The 15,746-nt window shown below is 40.4% G+C and overlaps 1 protein-coding gene across 1 annotated transcript in view; it reads left to right on the forward strand.

Moving 5' to 3' along the window:
• The window catches only part of LOC145415010 (protein MON2 homolog), a 1,148,323-nt gene that overhangs the window by 345,962 nt on the left and 786,615 nt on the right, over nt 1–15,746 (forward strand). Inside the window, exons 8-9 of the mRNA XM_080284427.1 lie at nt 5,996–6,172; nt 6,322–6,554. Coding sequence (XP_080140553.1) covers nt 5,996–6,172; nt 6,322–6,554 — 410 coding nt within the window. The remainder of the gene's footprint in view (nt 1–5,995; nt 6,173–6,321; nt 6,555–15,746) is intronic.

Here is a 15,746-nt window from a genome sequence, read left to right on the forward strand (position 1 = left end):
GAAAGGAATGAGAGAGTATGTTTGATTGGAGATATGAATGAAAAAATAGGGAATGTGAAGGTGGATGGAGTAGTTGGTGAGTGGGGTTTGCCTGCAGAAGTGAATGAGAATGGCAGTGCTCTAGTAGATTCAGGTATACCTCAATATACGATCCCCCAAGATGCGATACCCTGGCTTAATGATAGGGGTAGAAATACCACCACACCCTGCCTAATGATGGCCAAACCCCAGTTTAATGATGGGTTTGGATTTTTTTTTTTTTTTACTGATATTCATGATATTTTAGACTAAAATTGTGTGTTTAGGTTGATTTTTAAACTGTTTTTAGACTTAGATTAATGTATTTTAGCCGTAGGTTGGGTGAACATTGACATTTTGGGGCACAGTTTACTAAGCTTGACTTTTTTAGACTTATATTTGATAATTTTCAGATTTTATTTGTTGGTGTTAATGAGTTGTTTAGAGGTGTTAGGCTTAGGTCACCTTCTTTTACAGTTGTTAGTCCATTGTGATTGGCTTTAAACTTGTTTTTGGACTCATTTGGATGGGTTTAGGAATTGGTTGAAAGGGAAACCAAAGGCTGGAAAATGCATCCCAGTACATGTTGAATCTACCCCAAGATATGATATCCCACCTAACGATGGGTTTTTACTTAACCAATTGCATCGTTATACCAGGGTATGCCTGTATATGTGCAGGGAGGGGGTTGGTGATAGCCAGTACTCTCTTTAGACATAAAATGATCCAAAGGTATACTTGGCGAGTGATGAGAAAGGAGGGTGCTGAACTGAATGAACAGATGGCAGTGATTGATTATGTGTGTGTGGATGATAGAATGACAAGGTGTGTAATGGATGCAAGAGCATACAGAGGTTGGGGGAGTATGTAATGCCAGATATTTTATCCCACCAGTTGACACCAGTGTAATGGTCGCATATATTTTTTTGTTTATATATCCCACCGTTGTTGGTAGTGTAACGGTGAGAAATTGGATTTCCCACCGTTGTTGGTTCTATTTAACTTACTCGTTGATAATACAAATGGTACTCAACTTAGTCTCCCCTCAATGACTGATAAAGTATTCACCTCAGTAAAAACAAAGGGGGGAAAGCACTTCGACTTTGAATGATAAAGGTTAATTGCTTAACAGATATTTTTGATAGCGTTTGTAGTTTTGGCCGAGTCGAGAATAAGTCAGTACCACGTGTGTTAGTAGTCCCCAAAGCGGAGGAATCTTGAACTGGAAGGGGAGTGAGTTATGCGCGAGAGGACATAATTCCCATGGTTGGGTATCAAAATTACATATACTTTACTCTACTTTAATAAATCTATACTTGTTAATCAACAGACATTTTCGAATTACATGACCTTTAATCATATGCAAAAGGGTTGTAAATTAAGCCATAGTTTGGGTGAAAGTCATACAGTACTGTTACCAAGCGAAACAATTTGAATATTCAATAGTGACTTCTGAGGTCATCACACCACACTCTTTATTATCGTTTATTCTTGGGCTCGTCAATAGCCTCAAGACTGGGACATTTATTGATATGAATTGTTTTTTCGGGCTGGCATAGCCTCGAACCAAAAATAATCACTCTTGTTCTATTTCGTCTGGGCAGTATAAACTCGTCACACAATTCACTAATAATTCATAATCACTCGGGCTTGTTTAGCCTCGAGGAACAACTCAAAAATCACATTTTTCTTACAACCACTAAGTTCACTTCCACACTCCCAATATTCCTAACCTATTAATAGAAGAGAAAAGAAAACGGTTGATGAGTTTGAATTCGCCTTTCCGTTACATGATCACATTAACTTTCAAAATTCAGTACCTTATCTACTATAAAAAAAGGTTCACCTGATTGATTCATAATACAATTTCTACTACATTCAGTTTATAAACTATTCATGGGTAGTGTAAGTGTGTGTGTACGAAAAGTCTATGGGCAATATCACATGATGGCCTCGTTCACACCCCAAAGTCACGGTGTCTGTGAACTGAATCAACGTCTGTTATCCATGACGACTGGGTGGCGAATCTCTACGTTAAGCTTTTAACAACATTACTTCATATTGTTCACGACAAGTAAGGATTAAACAAGCAAGGGGGGGAGAAAGGAGGAATGTGTACAGCTCACCTGAATCAACGTCTGTTATCCACGACGACTGGGTAGCGAATGTGGCTTGTCGGGCACATAGGGACGCCACTGCCAGATCAAATGAGACTGTGTTTTTGCGATATGGTGAGGTTTAATTCTCTTCACTATTTATATAGTAGAGTACACATGATGTTAGGACTTTTGATTGAATTGGGGAAAATTTGAGATTCAATCCTTACTACATTTAAATACTGAATTTACTGCCATCCCACCTTGAGTTTGGGGTAGCTTATGCCATCTAGTGATGGCTAAGGCAAGCGGGACTATTTGGTCCTCACAAATAACATTATCTTGGCCTTTTTGACTATTAATTTCACATATTTGGATTCTAGCAGCTTCATTAGTAAGCATTTCACAACAATGATAACGGAAAGAATTGCATACCCATTATTATTCTGTTTAAGGTTTAAACTTGGCGCCCGGCAACGACGCACAAGCAAGGGAGGGACGTTGCTCACATCTGTTATTCGTTACTCCCATAGCTCAACACTTCAGTTACACCACCTATGCATAGATACAGAGATGTATACATATAAAAATAAAGTTATCCCTACATTGATCATTAACACACGAACTACTACTTAGGACAGGAGCCTTGTGGACTAGTATTCAGATTACACCCTATCTAACTTAGAAATTACAGTACCTCTAAACATATACATGAATACTAAATTTGTGGCATTACAAGTGGACCTTCTGACCACCACTTGGTGGTGTTGAAAATCAAGGTTCAAATGAAATGAAGGAGGAGAAGGGAAGGACAGGAGGAAGCAGTCCATACACTGAGGGTGGAAAGGTTGCAAGAGGATGGAAAAAAGGCAGAATATAAGAGAGAAGTAGAGGGGTGATTGAGTAAATGTGATTTGGAGCAGATGGGAGACGTGGAAGGTGTGTGCAAGATATTCACAGAATAAATCTGGGTAGTATGTGTGGTGGTGCGTGGGGTGAAAAGAAGATGAAAGGGAGTACATGGAACAGGATAGTGGAACGAAAAGGTGATACAAGCTGTGGCGCAAAAGAAGAAAGCATATAGGGAGTGCATGAGAAACAGGGGCGTGGAGAAAGTTGAGAGACAGACATGAGAGTTATATGTAGAGAGGAAGAAAGAGGCAATAAATTAGTAAGAGAGAGTAAGAAGAGGGTGGATGAGGAATTTGAAAGGAATTTGAGTGTAAAGTGGAGGAAATGTAAGAAAATGGTCTGGAAAGATGTAAAGAGAGTTAAACAGGGTGATATAGAAGTAAGTCAGGGAGTGAAAGATAAAAATGGTATATTGCTAGTGGAGAAGGGAGAAGAAGTGAGCAGATGGAGAGAACACATTAAGGAATTGTTGAACATAGAGAATTAAAGTAATGCAAGTATAAGTGACTGGGGAATAGCTGGGAGGAGGAGGGATGTGAGAGGACAGGAAGGAATCAGTAGGATGGAAGTAGTGGAAGCAATGAAGAAAGTCAAAATGGGGAAAGCCTCAGGGATTGATGGAGTGTGTGGTGAAATGCTGAAGCATGGGGGAGAGATAGTAGTAGAATGGATATGGGAGATGTGCAGATTGGCCAGGAGCAAGGTAGAGTCCCAGAGGATTAGAAGTCAGGTATACCTAATTATCCCCCTTTACAAAGGAAAAAGGGAAAAAGAAGTGTGTGGTAAACATTGGGGCATTTGTCTTCTTAGTGTAATAGGAAGAGTATATGGTAGGATACTTATTGACAGAGTTAGGGAAATGATAGAGGAAGTAGTTGGAGAAGAACAGGGAGGTTTTAGGAAGGGAAGAGGTTTTGTATGTCAGATATTCATTCTTAGATCTTTAGTGGGAAAGTTTCTAGAGAAGGTAAAGAAGTTGTATGCGGCATCATGAATTTGGAGAAAGCATATGACAGGATGGATAGACAAGGAATGTGGAAAGTGTTAAGGATATATGGAGTAAATGGGAAGTTGTTGAATGCTGTGAAGTGTATGTATGAGGGTGCTAAGGCTGTAGTGCATGTAGATAGTGAACTGAGTGATTTTTTTCTGTCTGAATTTTGGATTGAAACAGGGATTTGTCTGTCCCCATGGTTGTTCAGTTTGTATATGGATGGGGTTATAAAAGAGATACAAGATAGGGTAGTGGATATTGGAGCAACCCTAATGAGAGAGGGCAGTGTTTGGAACCTCCCTGTACTTTTGTTTGCAGATGATACTATATTGTTAAGTGAGATGAAGGTGAACTACAGGGCTAGGTGAATGAATTTGGGAGTGTGGAGTGTAAGAAACAGAATGTAAAGTTGAATGTAGGGAAGAGTAAAGTTATGATCTTTGAGAGAAGTGAAGTCACTGAATGTATAGTGAGGATGGATGAGGAGAAAATAGAAAATGTAAGTGTGTTTGAGTACTTGGGTAGTGTGGTGAGTAAGGATGGAAGTTTAGAGGGTGAAATGCTTGAAAGGGTACAGCAGGCAAGAAAGGTTGCTGTTTTTTTTTAAAGCAGTAATAAGGAACAAAGAAGTGAGAAAGGAAGTAAAAAAGTCACTGCATGACAGTATTGTGATACTAACTATAACGTATGGCAGTGAAGCTTGGACCTTGTTGGAAGGACTCAAGCCAAGAATGAGAGCAATGGAAATGATATTTGAGAGGAGCATGCTGAGCTACATGCAGAGACAGGCCGACAAATGAGGAAGTGAAAGAATGCTATGGTGTGGATGTGGATGTGATAGCATTTGGAGAAATACATTGAGGTGGTTTGGCCACGTGGAGAGGATGGAGAGCAAAAGACTAACGAGGAGAGTGTATGTGAGTGAGGTGGACGGGGGGAGAGGGAGGGGGAGACCAAGGATGAGGTGAGGGGATGGAGTGGAGAGGTATATGAGAGAGGAGGCTGTGAGCTGGGAGCAAGTCAGTGAAGTGTCATTGGACACGGCAGTGTGGAGGTGATTTGTTTGTGGCCACCCCTCATGGGATTGAGGCATCTGGCAGTTTATAGATACATAGATTTTATCTAAATAATATGAATGGTAACAGGTACAAAAATTTTCTTTGTCTGTCAAATTTAAACATGCATGTGTGCAAGTGGAGGAGAGGTGGATGGTGGAGGAGGAGGAGGAGGAGGGGGTGTGTTTCATTCAACACCCAGTCATTTGGTAGCAGGGGAAGGAGTATTTGAATTTAAAATGCTCTGTGTCACTAACTTGCAAATCATGCAGATGTTTTTGAATGCTTGTGCTGGACCCTCCCAGGGGTTGGGTCTAGAAACACCTAAGTTTCTGTGTTACTAAGGGACTGATTATCTTACATCATCCAGCCTGGTTCCTGGTATCACTTGCCAGCCCATGATATCGCACCATTGGATATGTTTTTTTAGAACTTTATGTTTGACATTTGGGAATGTGTAATGGAAGCTGAAATCTCTAGGGTTTATCCCAGGAGGAGGTTGACATCCCTTTGCTCTAGGATGCACGCTATGTGAAATATATAGGAATTTTAGATTTGGTATGTTTTGCATTTTTAGTATTTATTATTTATCCATTGGACCATTGTAGAGGTAGTTGATATATGTTGGGGTTAGTATTGGAGGTTGTTGTTTTGACAGTAGTCCTTTCCTCAAGAGTCCAGGAGGAAACAGCTTGGCTCTGTTAGTTGACTTTAGTATATACTCATCGACCTTTTCCCAAAGTTATGGCTTTCTTCATGGTACACCTTGTATATACATTGTACTGTGTGATCTGTATAGATATTAAGTAGTCTTTGTCACCTGCTCTCCAGCTTACCAGCTGCATGCTCTTGGTAAGGTTAAGTATGTGAATAAATATGTGCAGCATTGGATTGACTAACACTTCTAGTTTTTTCCCCAGGTGACACAGTGTGAAATCTTCTTGTCCTTAATGGTAAAATTTTTGGATGGAGATCGACCCATGTGGCAGCGTGGCTTGGCCCTGGAGGTGCTGCATAAGCTGGCTACTCAACCATCACTTCTTCAGTCTTTCTGCACCAACTATGACATGAAACCACACTCAACCAAAATATTCCAGGTGAGAGGTGGAGGGAATGAAAATTGTAAATGATGAAGGCTGGTGATGGCAAATAACAAGAAGAGTTCTGAAAAAAGATAATTTGAGTACTTTACATATTTTGAATGATGTACTTTATGTATGGTACTGATCCAACACTTGCTCTCTAGGACATTGTGAACAGTCTTGGTGCATTTGTGCAGTCGCTCTTCATCTCACCCCAGTCCACTGGCCCCTTGGCTGGAGGTGGAGCTGGGGGTGGGGCAGGGCAGGGTCAGTCTCCTGCACTTTTGGCTGGGATGCCTGTAGGACCAGGGGTCTCTCCCCAGCCAGCGTTCTTTTACCGTGGTGTCTACCTTCCACTCTGTGTTACCATACCCACTGGACAGGCCAAATCATCATAGTAAGTAAGGGAAAAGTGGTGCATTGTAAGGGAGGAGAGGCTTAGGGTAAGGAGAAGGCTTGAAATAATATAAGTTGGAGGATAAGTGAAGTATGAAAATGGGAAGTATATTAAAAGAAGAGATTCACTTACAGTAGTGTATGTGTGTGTGTGTGTGTGTGTGTGTGTGTGTGTGTGTGTGTATATTTGCCTAATTGTATTTACCTAATTGTGATATATAGGAAATGAGCTATGCTCATGGGGTCCCATCTCAGTTTCTCAGTAAGTCAGTTTTGCTTTAAACTCGTTTAAGTTTTTAGACTGGACAGTCTCATTGTCCAGGCTATTCCACAGGTCTGTGCATTTATAAGGAAAACTATATTACAGTACTTGATATTCCTCAAGCAGCATGGCTTCTTCAGTTTCATTCCGTGTCCTCTTGTTACTCTTTTATCCCATACAAACAGATCTTTTCTGTCCATTTTGTCTACTCCCGTCATGGTCCTGAACACTGCAATCATATCGCCTCTCTCTCTCTCTCTCCTTTCCTCTAAGGAAGGCAAATCCAGCTTTTCCAGTCTTCTTACGACAGATTTGCCAGACTGGGGACCATCTTGGTTCCTGTTCTTTGTATTCTCTCAGTCTTGTTAATCTCTTTGTGTGGGGACCACACCACTGCTGCATATTCAAACCTGGGGTGGATCATGACCACTATAAATTTTTTCATCATCTCCTCATCCATGTAGTGAAATGCTACTCTTATATTAGTCAAGAGTTTATACTTCTGTCTAACTGTCTTGTTAATATGTTTTTCAGGAGACAAACTATCCTGGACCAGCACTCCCAGATCTTTGTCTTTTCCCGCTTTTGTGGTTGGTTCATTACCCATCCAATAATTCAGTGATGGCCTATTGGTACTTTTGCCCATTTCCAATATTTTACATTTCTTTCCATTAAATTTCATTTCCCACATCTGGCTCCAATCGTGTATCCTATGCAGATCCTCCTGCAGCATTTTACAGTTCTCCTCATCTTCTACCTTCCTCAAGATCTTTGCATCATCAGCAAACAGACTTGCATAGCTGTGTGTGTGTGTGTGTGTGTGTGTGTGTGTGTGTGTGTGTGTGTGTGTGTGTGTGTGTGTGTGTGTGTATTTACCTATTTGTAGTATACAGGAATTGAGTGATGCTTGTGTTGTCCTGTCTCCATATCCACATTTATCTAGTTTACTTTTACACACATGAATGTTTTTCTCCTGCACCACCTTTTTGTGTAAGTCGTTCCAAATACTTATGTATTTACCCAATATACCTAATTGAGATACACATGATATATGCTATGCTCGTGGGTCCCCATCGCTGTTTCTCAGTTAGTCAGATTTAGCTTTAAACTCGTTTAAGTTTTTAGACTGGATGATCTCTTTGTCCAGGCTATTCCATAAATCATACTTCTGTAAGGAAAGCTATATTTCTTGATATCCTTCAAGCGCTTGACTATTTCAGTTTCATTCCGTGTCCTCTTGTTGCTCTCTTATCCCATGAAAACAGATCTTCTCGGTCAAAATTATCTACTCCCACCATGGTCCTGAACACTGCAATCATGTCTCCCCTCTTTCTCCTTTCCTCTAAGGAAGGCAAATCCAGCTTTTCCAGCCTCTCTCTGTATGACAGATCTGCCAGACTGGGGACCATTTTGGTTGCTGTTCTTTGTATTCTGTCAATCTTGTTTATATCTTTCTTTTTGTGTGGGGACCACACTACCGCTGCATATTCTAACCTGGGGCGGATCATTGCCACTATCAATTTTTTCATCATCTCCTCATCCATATAAAGAAATGCTACTCTTATGTTAGTCAGGAGTTTATAAATTTCTCTATCTTGTTAATGTGCTTTTCAGATGATAAACTATCTTGGACCAGCACTCCTAAGTCTTTCTCTTCTCTTATTATAGTGATTAATTCATTACCCAACAAATAATTCAGTGATGGGCTCCTGGTACTTTTGCCCATTTCCAATATTTTACATTTCTTTTCATTAAATTTCATTTCCCACATCCGGCTCCAATCATGTATCCTATCCAGATCCTCCTGCAGCATTTTACAATCCTCCTCAACCTCTGCCTTCCTCAAGATCTTTACATCATCAGCAAACAGACTTGCATAACTGTTCACTCCATCTACCATATCATTTACGTAAATCAGGAACATTACTGGCGCCAACACCGAGCCTTGGGGGACTCCACTTGTTACTTCCCTCCATCCAGACATCCTATCCTTTATTACTGTCCTCATTTGTCTGTCTCTCAAAAAGTCTCTCATCCATTCCAGGAGTTTCCCCTTCAGTCCTCCTATATATTCTAGTTTCCATATTAGTCTCTTATGAGGTACCTTGTCAAAGGTCTTCTCTAAATCTAAGTACACACAATCCACCCAACCATCTCTCTCCTGTACCACGTCAATTGCTCTTGAGTAAAAACTCAACAAGTTAGAAACACAACCTTCCACTTCTGAATCCAAACTGACATTCGGCCAAAATATTCATCTCTTCTAGATATTTTATCCATCTGTCTTTCAGGATTCTCTCGCACAATTTTGCGACCATGCTGGTTTGAGACACTGGTCTATAATTCAAGGGTTCTTCCCTGTTTCCTTCCTTATAAATTGGTACCACATTTGTCCTCCATTCTTGTGGCACTTTCTCCTCTTCCAGAGAACACACGATTAAACTGTGAATTTTATCTGCTAGTTATTCTTTGCATTCCTTCGGTACCCAATTAGAAATTCCATCAGGTCCTGGGGCTTTCCTTACATCTTGAGTTTCCAATAATTTGTACACTTCCTGTACCTCCACTTTTATATCTTTTATCACCAGTACATTTCCAGTCACTCCCTCCCCTTCCACAAACTCTTTTTCATTAGTGAAAACTGATTGGAAACATTTGTTCATTATTTCAGCTTGCACTGCTGCATCTTTATAGACCTCTCCTTCTACTTTCAGTTTGGTGATTCCTTCCTTTTGTTTCAATTTGCCATTAACAAATCTATAAAACAGTTTGGGTTCATCCTTGCATTTGTCTATTAAACCTTTTTCAAAATTCCTTTCTTCTTCTCTACGTACTCTTGTGTAATCATTTCTAGTTCTTTTATATTCTTCCTTTGTTCTGGTGTTGCCTCTCTTTCTCCAGTTGTTCCATGCCTTATCTCTTTCTTTTTTTTGCTATGATACACCTTCTATTAAACCACTCCTTTTTCCTGTTTTCTTTCCCTCTTACTCTTGGTACAAATTTTTCCACTCCCAAATTATAGAGGTCTAGAAAGATATCCCACTTCCTTTGTATCTCTCTTGTTTCTCTGAATTTTCTCCAGTCCGCATTTTCAAGTTTCTCAGTCCTGTGAAATTAGCTTTCCCAGAGTTGTATCTTCCCTGTCTATGAAGCTCGTCTCTTGGCTTTATGTTCCCTATTATCATCTGGAACTTAGTGACTACATGATCACTTTTTCCTATAGGACAGAAATATTTCAATGATTCTATTACATCGGGTTCTTTGGTAAACAGTAAATTTAACCTTGCTGGTGTGTCCTCACCTCGGAACCGTGTCTCTTGTCTGACCCATTGTGTCATCACATTAGTCATTATTATATTTAATAATATAATGTGTGTGTGTGTGTGTGTGTGTGTGTATTTTACCTATTTATATTTACCTATTTGTAGTATACAGGAATTGAGCAATGCTCGTGTTGTCCTGTCTCCATATCCACATTTATCAAGTCTACCTTTACACACATGAATGTTTTTCTCATGCACCACCTCTTTGTCTGAGTCGTTCTAAATATTTAAGAATATACCTAATTGTGATATACACGGAATGTACTATGCTCGTGGGTTTCCGTCGCTGTTTCTCAATAAGTCGAATTTAACTTTAAACTCGTTTAAGTTTTTAGACTGGACGATCTCTTTGTCCAGGCTATTCCATAAGTCTATACTTCTGTAAGGAAAGCTATATTTCTTGATATCCTTCAAGCAGCTTGACTTTTTCAATTTCATTCCATGTCCTCTTGTTGCTCTCTTATCCCATACAAACAGATCTTCTTTGTCAATTTTATCTACTCCCACCATGGTCCTGAACACCGCAATCATGTCTCCCCTCTTTCTCCTTTCCTCTAACGAAGGCAAATCCAGTTTTTCCAGCCTCTCTCTGTATGACAGGTCTGTCAGACTGGGGACCATCTTGGTTGCTGTTCTTTGTATTCTCTCAATCTTGTTTATATCTTTCTTTTTGTGTGGGGACCACACTACCGCTGCATATTCTAACCTGGGGCGGATCATGGCCACTATCAATTTTTTCATCATTTCCTCATCCATATAATGAAATGCTACTCTTATGTTAGTCAGGAGCTTATAAGTCTCTCCAACTATCTTATTAATGTGCTTTTCTGGTGACAAACTATCTTGGACCAGCACTCCCAAATCTTTTTCTTCTCTCTGGTAGGTGTGTGTGTGTGTGTGTGTGTGTGTGTGTATAAATCCTTGTACTTAATTATATTTTTTCAGGAATGAGTCAGGCTTGTACTGTCCCATTTATTTAACCATTTATATCATACATGTCATTAAATTTATGAATTGTTTTGGCACACACTATTTTAATTGGTAGGTCATTCCACTGATCAGTTGCTTTATTTGGGAAACTGAATATTCTTTCGTCTTTATCACCTTTCTTTATGTACAGTTATTTGCAGTGTCCTCTTGATGTTGCATCCCCATAGGTTATATGCAGGAAGTCCCTGACAGACAAAAGGGTTAGGTGCCTTTAAAATCTTTCATATATCAATTTTTAGTATATTGAAGCATTTTTCCCCATAAGAAGCCTAAGAAAATGAGGAGATGTGTTCCAGGAGCCACCCAGAAATTTTCAGCTAACTACTGTGTACTGTACTAGGATGGTTGTAAGCTCCTCAATTTACAGTACAAATGTTAATGAAAGGTAAATGAACTTCAAATTTGCACTCCAGCATCAGGGTCTGGTGTTGCTTCTTCTTGAGAGGCTTCACAGTAGATGATGATTAAGGTGAAGGACACTTGGGTGGCATGATGCAAGATGTGAAAGATGCGAAGGATTCTTGGAGTACAGAAGGCACGCATTACACAGCCGGAGAGCGGGAACAGACTGGGGCGAAGCGGAGGTAGTTGCTTGCCTCGCCTTACATGACAGTGGTGATGCGGTCAGTCTCACGCAAAATTTGAAACATTTTCTGGTAGCGCATTTCATACCATCGAAGCATATGCCTTTCGTATAGGGAAATTTGTCCTATCTTTTTCACTTTTGTACCTTCGTATTTTCGTATATTGGGGCTTCGTATACCGGGGACCCTCTCTACTCATTTATGTCTATTTTCTCTCTTCCTGTGATACATTTATATAACATACATCAGCTGCAAATTGACTTAGGACCTACACACAGAATTGCTTTGGGAGAGTTGTCTGCCTTTGCTTTGTGTTTCCACCTCTACCAAGTGAATTTCTGGGGCAAGAAGTAACTGGCAACTCCTCTGGTGTTGGCGGGAGGTGGTGAAACAGTCAACACGTTAGTGCTTGCCCAGTAGCTAGAGTGAGAGTATATGTTTCCGTTGCTTCAAGCTTGCACCTCCCCCTTTTTTCATGTGCATTACTGTTTGCCCTATTATTTTCCTACAGTCGAGTTGTCATCCCTGGAAAGTACTGCTCAGGGGATGAGAGGGTCTGTATCATTACATGGAGGCAGGATAATGCCCCTGTCAACACCATTTTGAACGTACTGGACGCGCAAAGTTGACCATCATGAAGATTCTTGCTGCAGTTTGCGGCCTGCCACCTGATGTCGTACCAGAGCACAAGCATGGCTGTGGAAAGAAGAGGATGACTTCCAGAGGTACAGATACACATCTGAAGAGGGAAGTAATCAAGAATCCTTGATTGACAGCAGCAGAATTGAAGAGAATGCATCCCCAGCTGTCACAAGACATCTCAAGTCGAACTATCCAACACCGCTTGCAGAAGGAGCTGGGTTTGCCAAGCCTCACCGCAGCCAAGAAACTGTTCCTCACTGACTGCATGAAGAAGCAGCGCATTCAGTTTGCCAAGAAGTATGCACATTGGATATCGGATGAGTGGAGAAAAGTTATGTTTTCCGATGAAAGCACATTTCAAGTGTTCCAGGTGCATTCTGCCAAGGTTCGTCGTCCTGCCTCCTGTAGTCGATATGACCCTGCTCACATGGTGCCGACTGTTAAGCACCCACTATCAGTAATGGTATGGGGGTGTTTCTCAGGTGAAATGGGAAGGGGAGGCCTCTACTATCTTCCTAAGAACTTGATGAATGGTGGCCAGTACATTCAAGATTTGAAAGATCATTTGTTAAACCTTTTTGTTATTCATGGGTGCGACTTTTTCATGCACGATTCAGCTCCATGTCACAAGTCAATAAAGGTGACAAAATGGCTTAAGGATAATCGGATTGAGGTCCTCAACTGCCCAGGCAACAGTCCGGATCTAAATCCGATAGAAAGCTGCCGGGTAAAAATGAAGAAAATCATGGCAGAGAAGAAGACACCAAATCTGAACAACCTCAAGACTGAACTGACAAATGTTTGGTGCAAAGAAATGTCCTTAGATTACTTTAGAGATCTAGGTGATTCCATGCCAAAATGCATCCAACTGGTCCTGAAAAACAAGGGAAACATAATTTCATATTAATGAATGGCATTTCATGAACAAACATTGTGATATACTATGATTTCTGTATTTTTTAATACCTTGTGAGGGGGAGGTCCTTGGTCAATTTGTGGTAGCTGTAATCATGTCTCTTCTTTTCCGTCTCTCCTGTAACGTTGGTAGGTTTAATTTTTCGAGTCTTTCTTTGTAGCTTAGATCCTTTAAGCTTGGTACCCATCTTGTAATGGCCTTTTGTACCTTTTCAGTCTTATGTATCTGTTTTTTGAGATGTGGATTCCAGACTACTGATGAATACTTCAGAGTTGTTTTGATGAATGAAGTTATTATCTTTCTCATCATGTCTCTATTTATGTATGTGAATGCTACCCATAAATTAGTAAGCAGTGTGTATGTGTTCCTTACTTTTTCATTTACAGTATGTGGTCAGCCGGTGATAGTCTGTTATAGATAATCACTCCTAAATCGTTTTCCCTTTCTGATGCGTGTAGGGTTGAACTTCCTAACTTATTGTCCTGGGCTGGTCATTTTTCACTTTTACCAAATTTTATTACATGACATTTGTCCTCATTGGATTTTTGTGGTAGGTGGGGGCACTCACCATCCACTCAGTTGATGTAGTGCTGCTCTCAGATGTCTGCCCTTTCCTCTCCTCCCTCCATTCCTTCCTTCCTTGTCTGTCTTTCTTTACTTCGTTCTTCCACATCCTTCTGCCTATGGGTGACATTATACTCCCTTTTTGTCTTTATGTCCCTCATTCTTTCCTCCTCCTTCTGCCTGTGGGTAACTCAACACTTAGTGACAAGCCGAATGGTTTCTTGTACACCAGGAAACCATTTACTATGCTGGGTGGTAACCATATAACCAAATTATGCTGCCTGGTGGTTTAGTGGGTACAGTAATTACAGCACTCCAGTCGGATTGAGTTGGTGAAGGTTTATATCCAAGGGATGGTTGGGGTTATTGCTTACATAATGCCACTCAGGGATGAGTGAGGCTGGTCACTCTCATCTTAACCCTCTCGCACACGATAAGTTTCAGTAAGTTTTCTGGCACACGATTTTTTCTGCAAAGCCGCCCGGCTCGGCTGCCTGCGCGCGGCAAATAACACGTATTCTCTCCTTATTTTCACCACCCAAACATCAATATACTGCCATGAGACCTATGTCGTCTTATTCATCGATGTTTGTTCTAGCTGATAAACACCACAAAAAAACAGGAAAACATGAATAAAACAACATTAGGCGGCCGTGAATAAACATTTTGCTGCATCATGTTCACTTCCCAACATCACCATTCGAATATTTTCCATCTCACAGGAAAATATTATTAGAAGTTTTGATAGAGAATTTCATCAGCTTTCTAAAGAGACAAATCCGGTTGTGATACGATCTGTAGTTTTCGAGAAAATAGCCAAAAACTGAAAGCCATTTTTTTTTTATTCAAGGAGCTCTAATTCTCAGCTTTTCTAGCACATGTTATGTTTTTATTGCATAATATTATGCAGAATTTCACCAGCTTTCTAATGAGTTAAAAATGGTTTCGATACGCCTCATAGTTTTCGAGTACAGTAACCCCTCCAATATCCGGATCAATAGAGCCATTGGTAGGTTCGGATATTGGTTTCGTCCGGATATTGGGCCCCAGCTTATGGACTTGTACTTATGGACCCTAACTCAGAGAAACACCTATACAACTCCCTCCGGACATGCATAGCACCTATTTAACACCCAAATCACACCAATAAGGCACATAAATGACTGAAATAAATGCAAAAGAAACATAAAGTGAGGGTTTAGAAGTATGTTCATACATTAATAAACATTCTGGTACTTATGGACTCTAACCGAACCTAACTCTGAAAAACACATTCCTACTGCACATGCATGAGGTAAGTATAGTATGGAAAAAAGTACAGTATGACACATTCTGGTAAGTATAGTATGGAAAAAAGTACAATATGAAACATTCTGGCTACTTACAGCAAGTCCCTGGCCACCTCGATGAATAACCGCCTCCTCTTGGACTCTGACAGAAAGAATGATTTCCTGAAGCACTTGCAGTACACTCTTCCTGAAGTCTTGCACTGAACTTAGTCAATAACACACAGAAGTCCGTTCTCTTCACAGTGTTCACTTTAGTCCAAATAATGTTCCATTAAATTTTAGTGTTGCACATTAACTTTTCCCAAGTTTTTTTTATTTTCCAAAGCCAAAACAAAGAAGGTTAGTTACATTAAATTTCTTTTCTACTGAGTCTTTTCTCTCATTTCGAAAACCTTAACACAACACACCGTTTTTTTCACTGCACAACACTCAAAATTCCCGTGTGGTCTAGTGGAGAAGTTCTTGCTGTTTATTCACTCTCAGAGTCCGAGAGTATCACTGGCAGGCGACCAAGGGGTGCATCGGTGGGTCGTGGTGATGGCGTACCGACTACAGAAGACTCTGAAGATAGCCGCAAACTCACATCGAGTGGTGACTCCACTGTAGCTGATGTGCTGGGCTGT

This window comes from Coenobita brevimanus, chromosome 101 (assembly GCF_032717465.1).
Source record: "Coenobita brevimanus isolate Jiangsu-jjx chromosome 101, ASM3271746v2, whole genome shotgun sequence".
In the NCBI taxonomy this organism is placed as follows: Eukaryota; Metazoa; Arthropoda; class Malacostraca; order Decapoda; family Coenobitidae; genus Coenobita; species Coenobita brevimanus.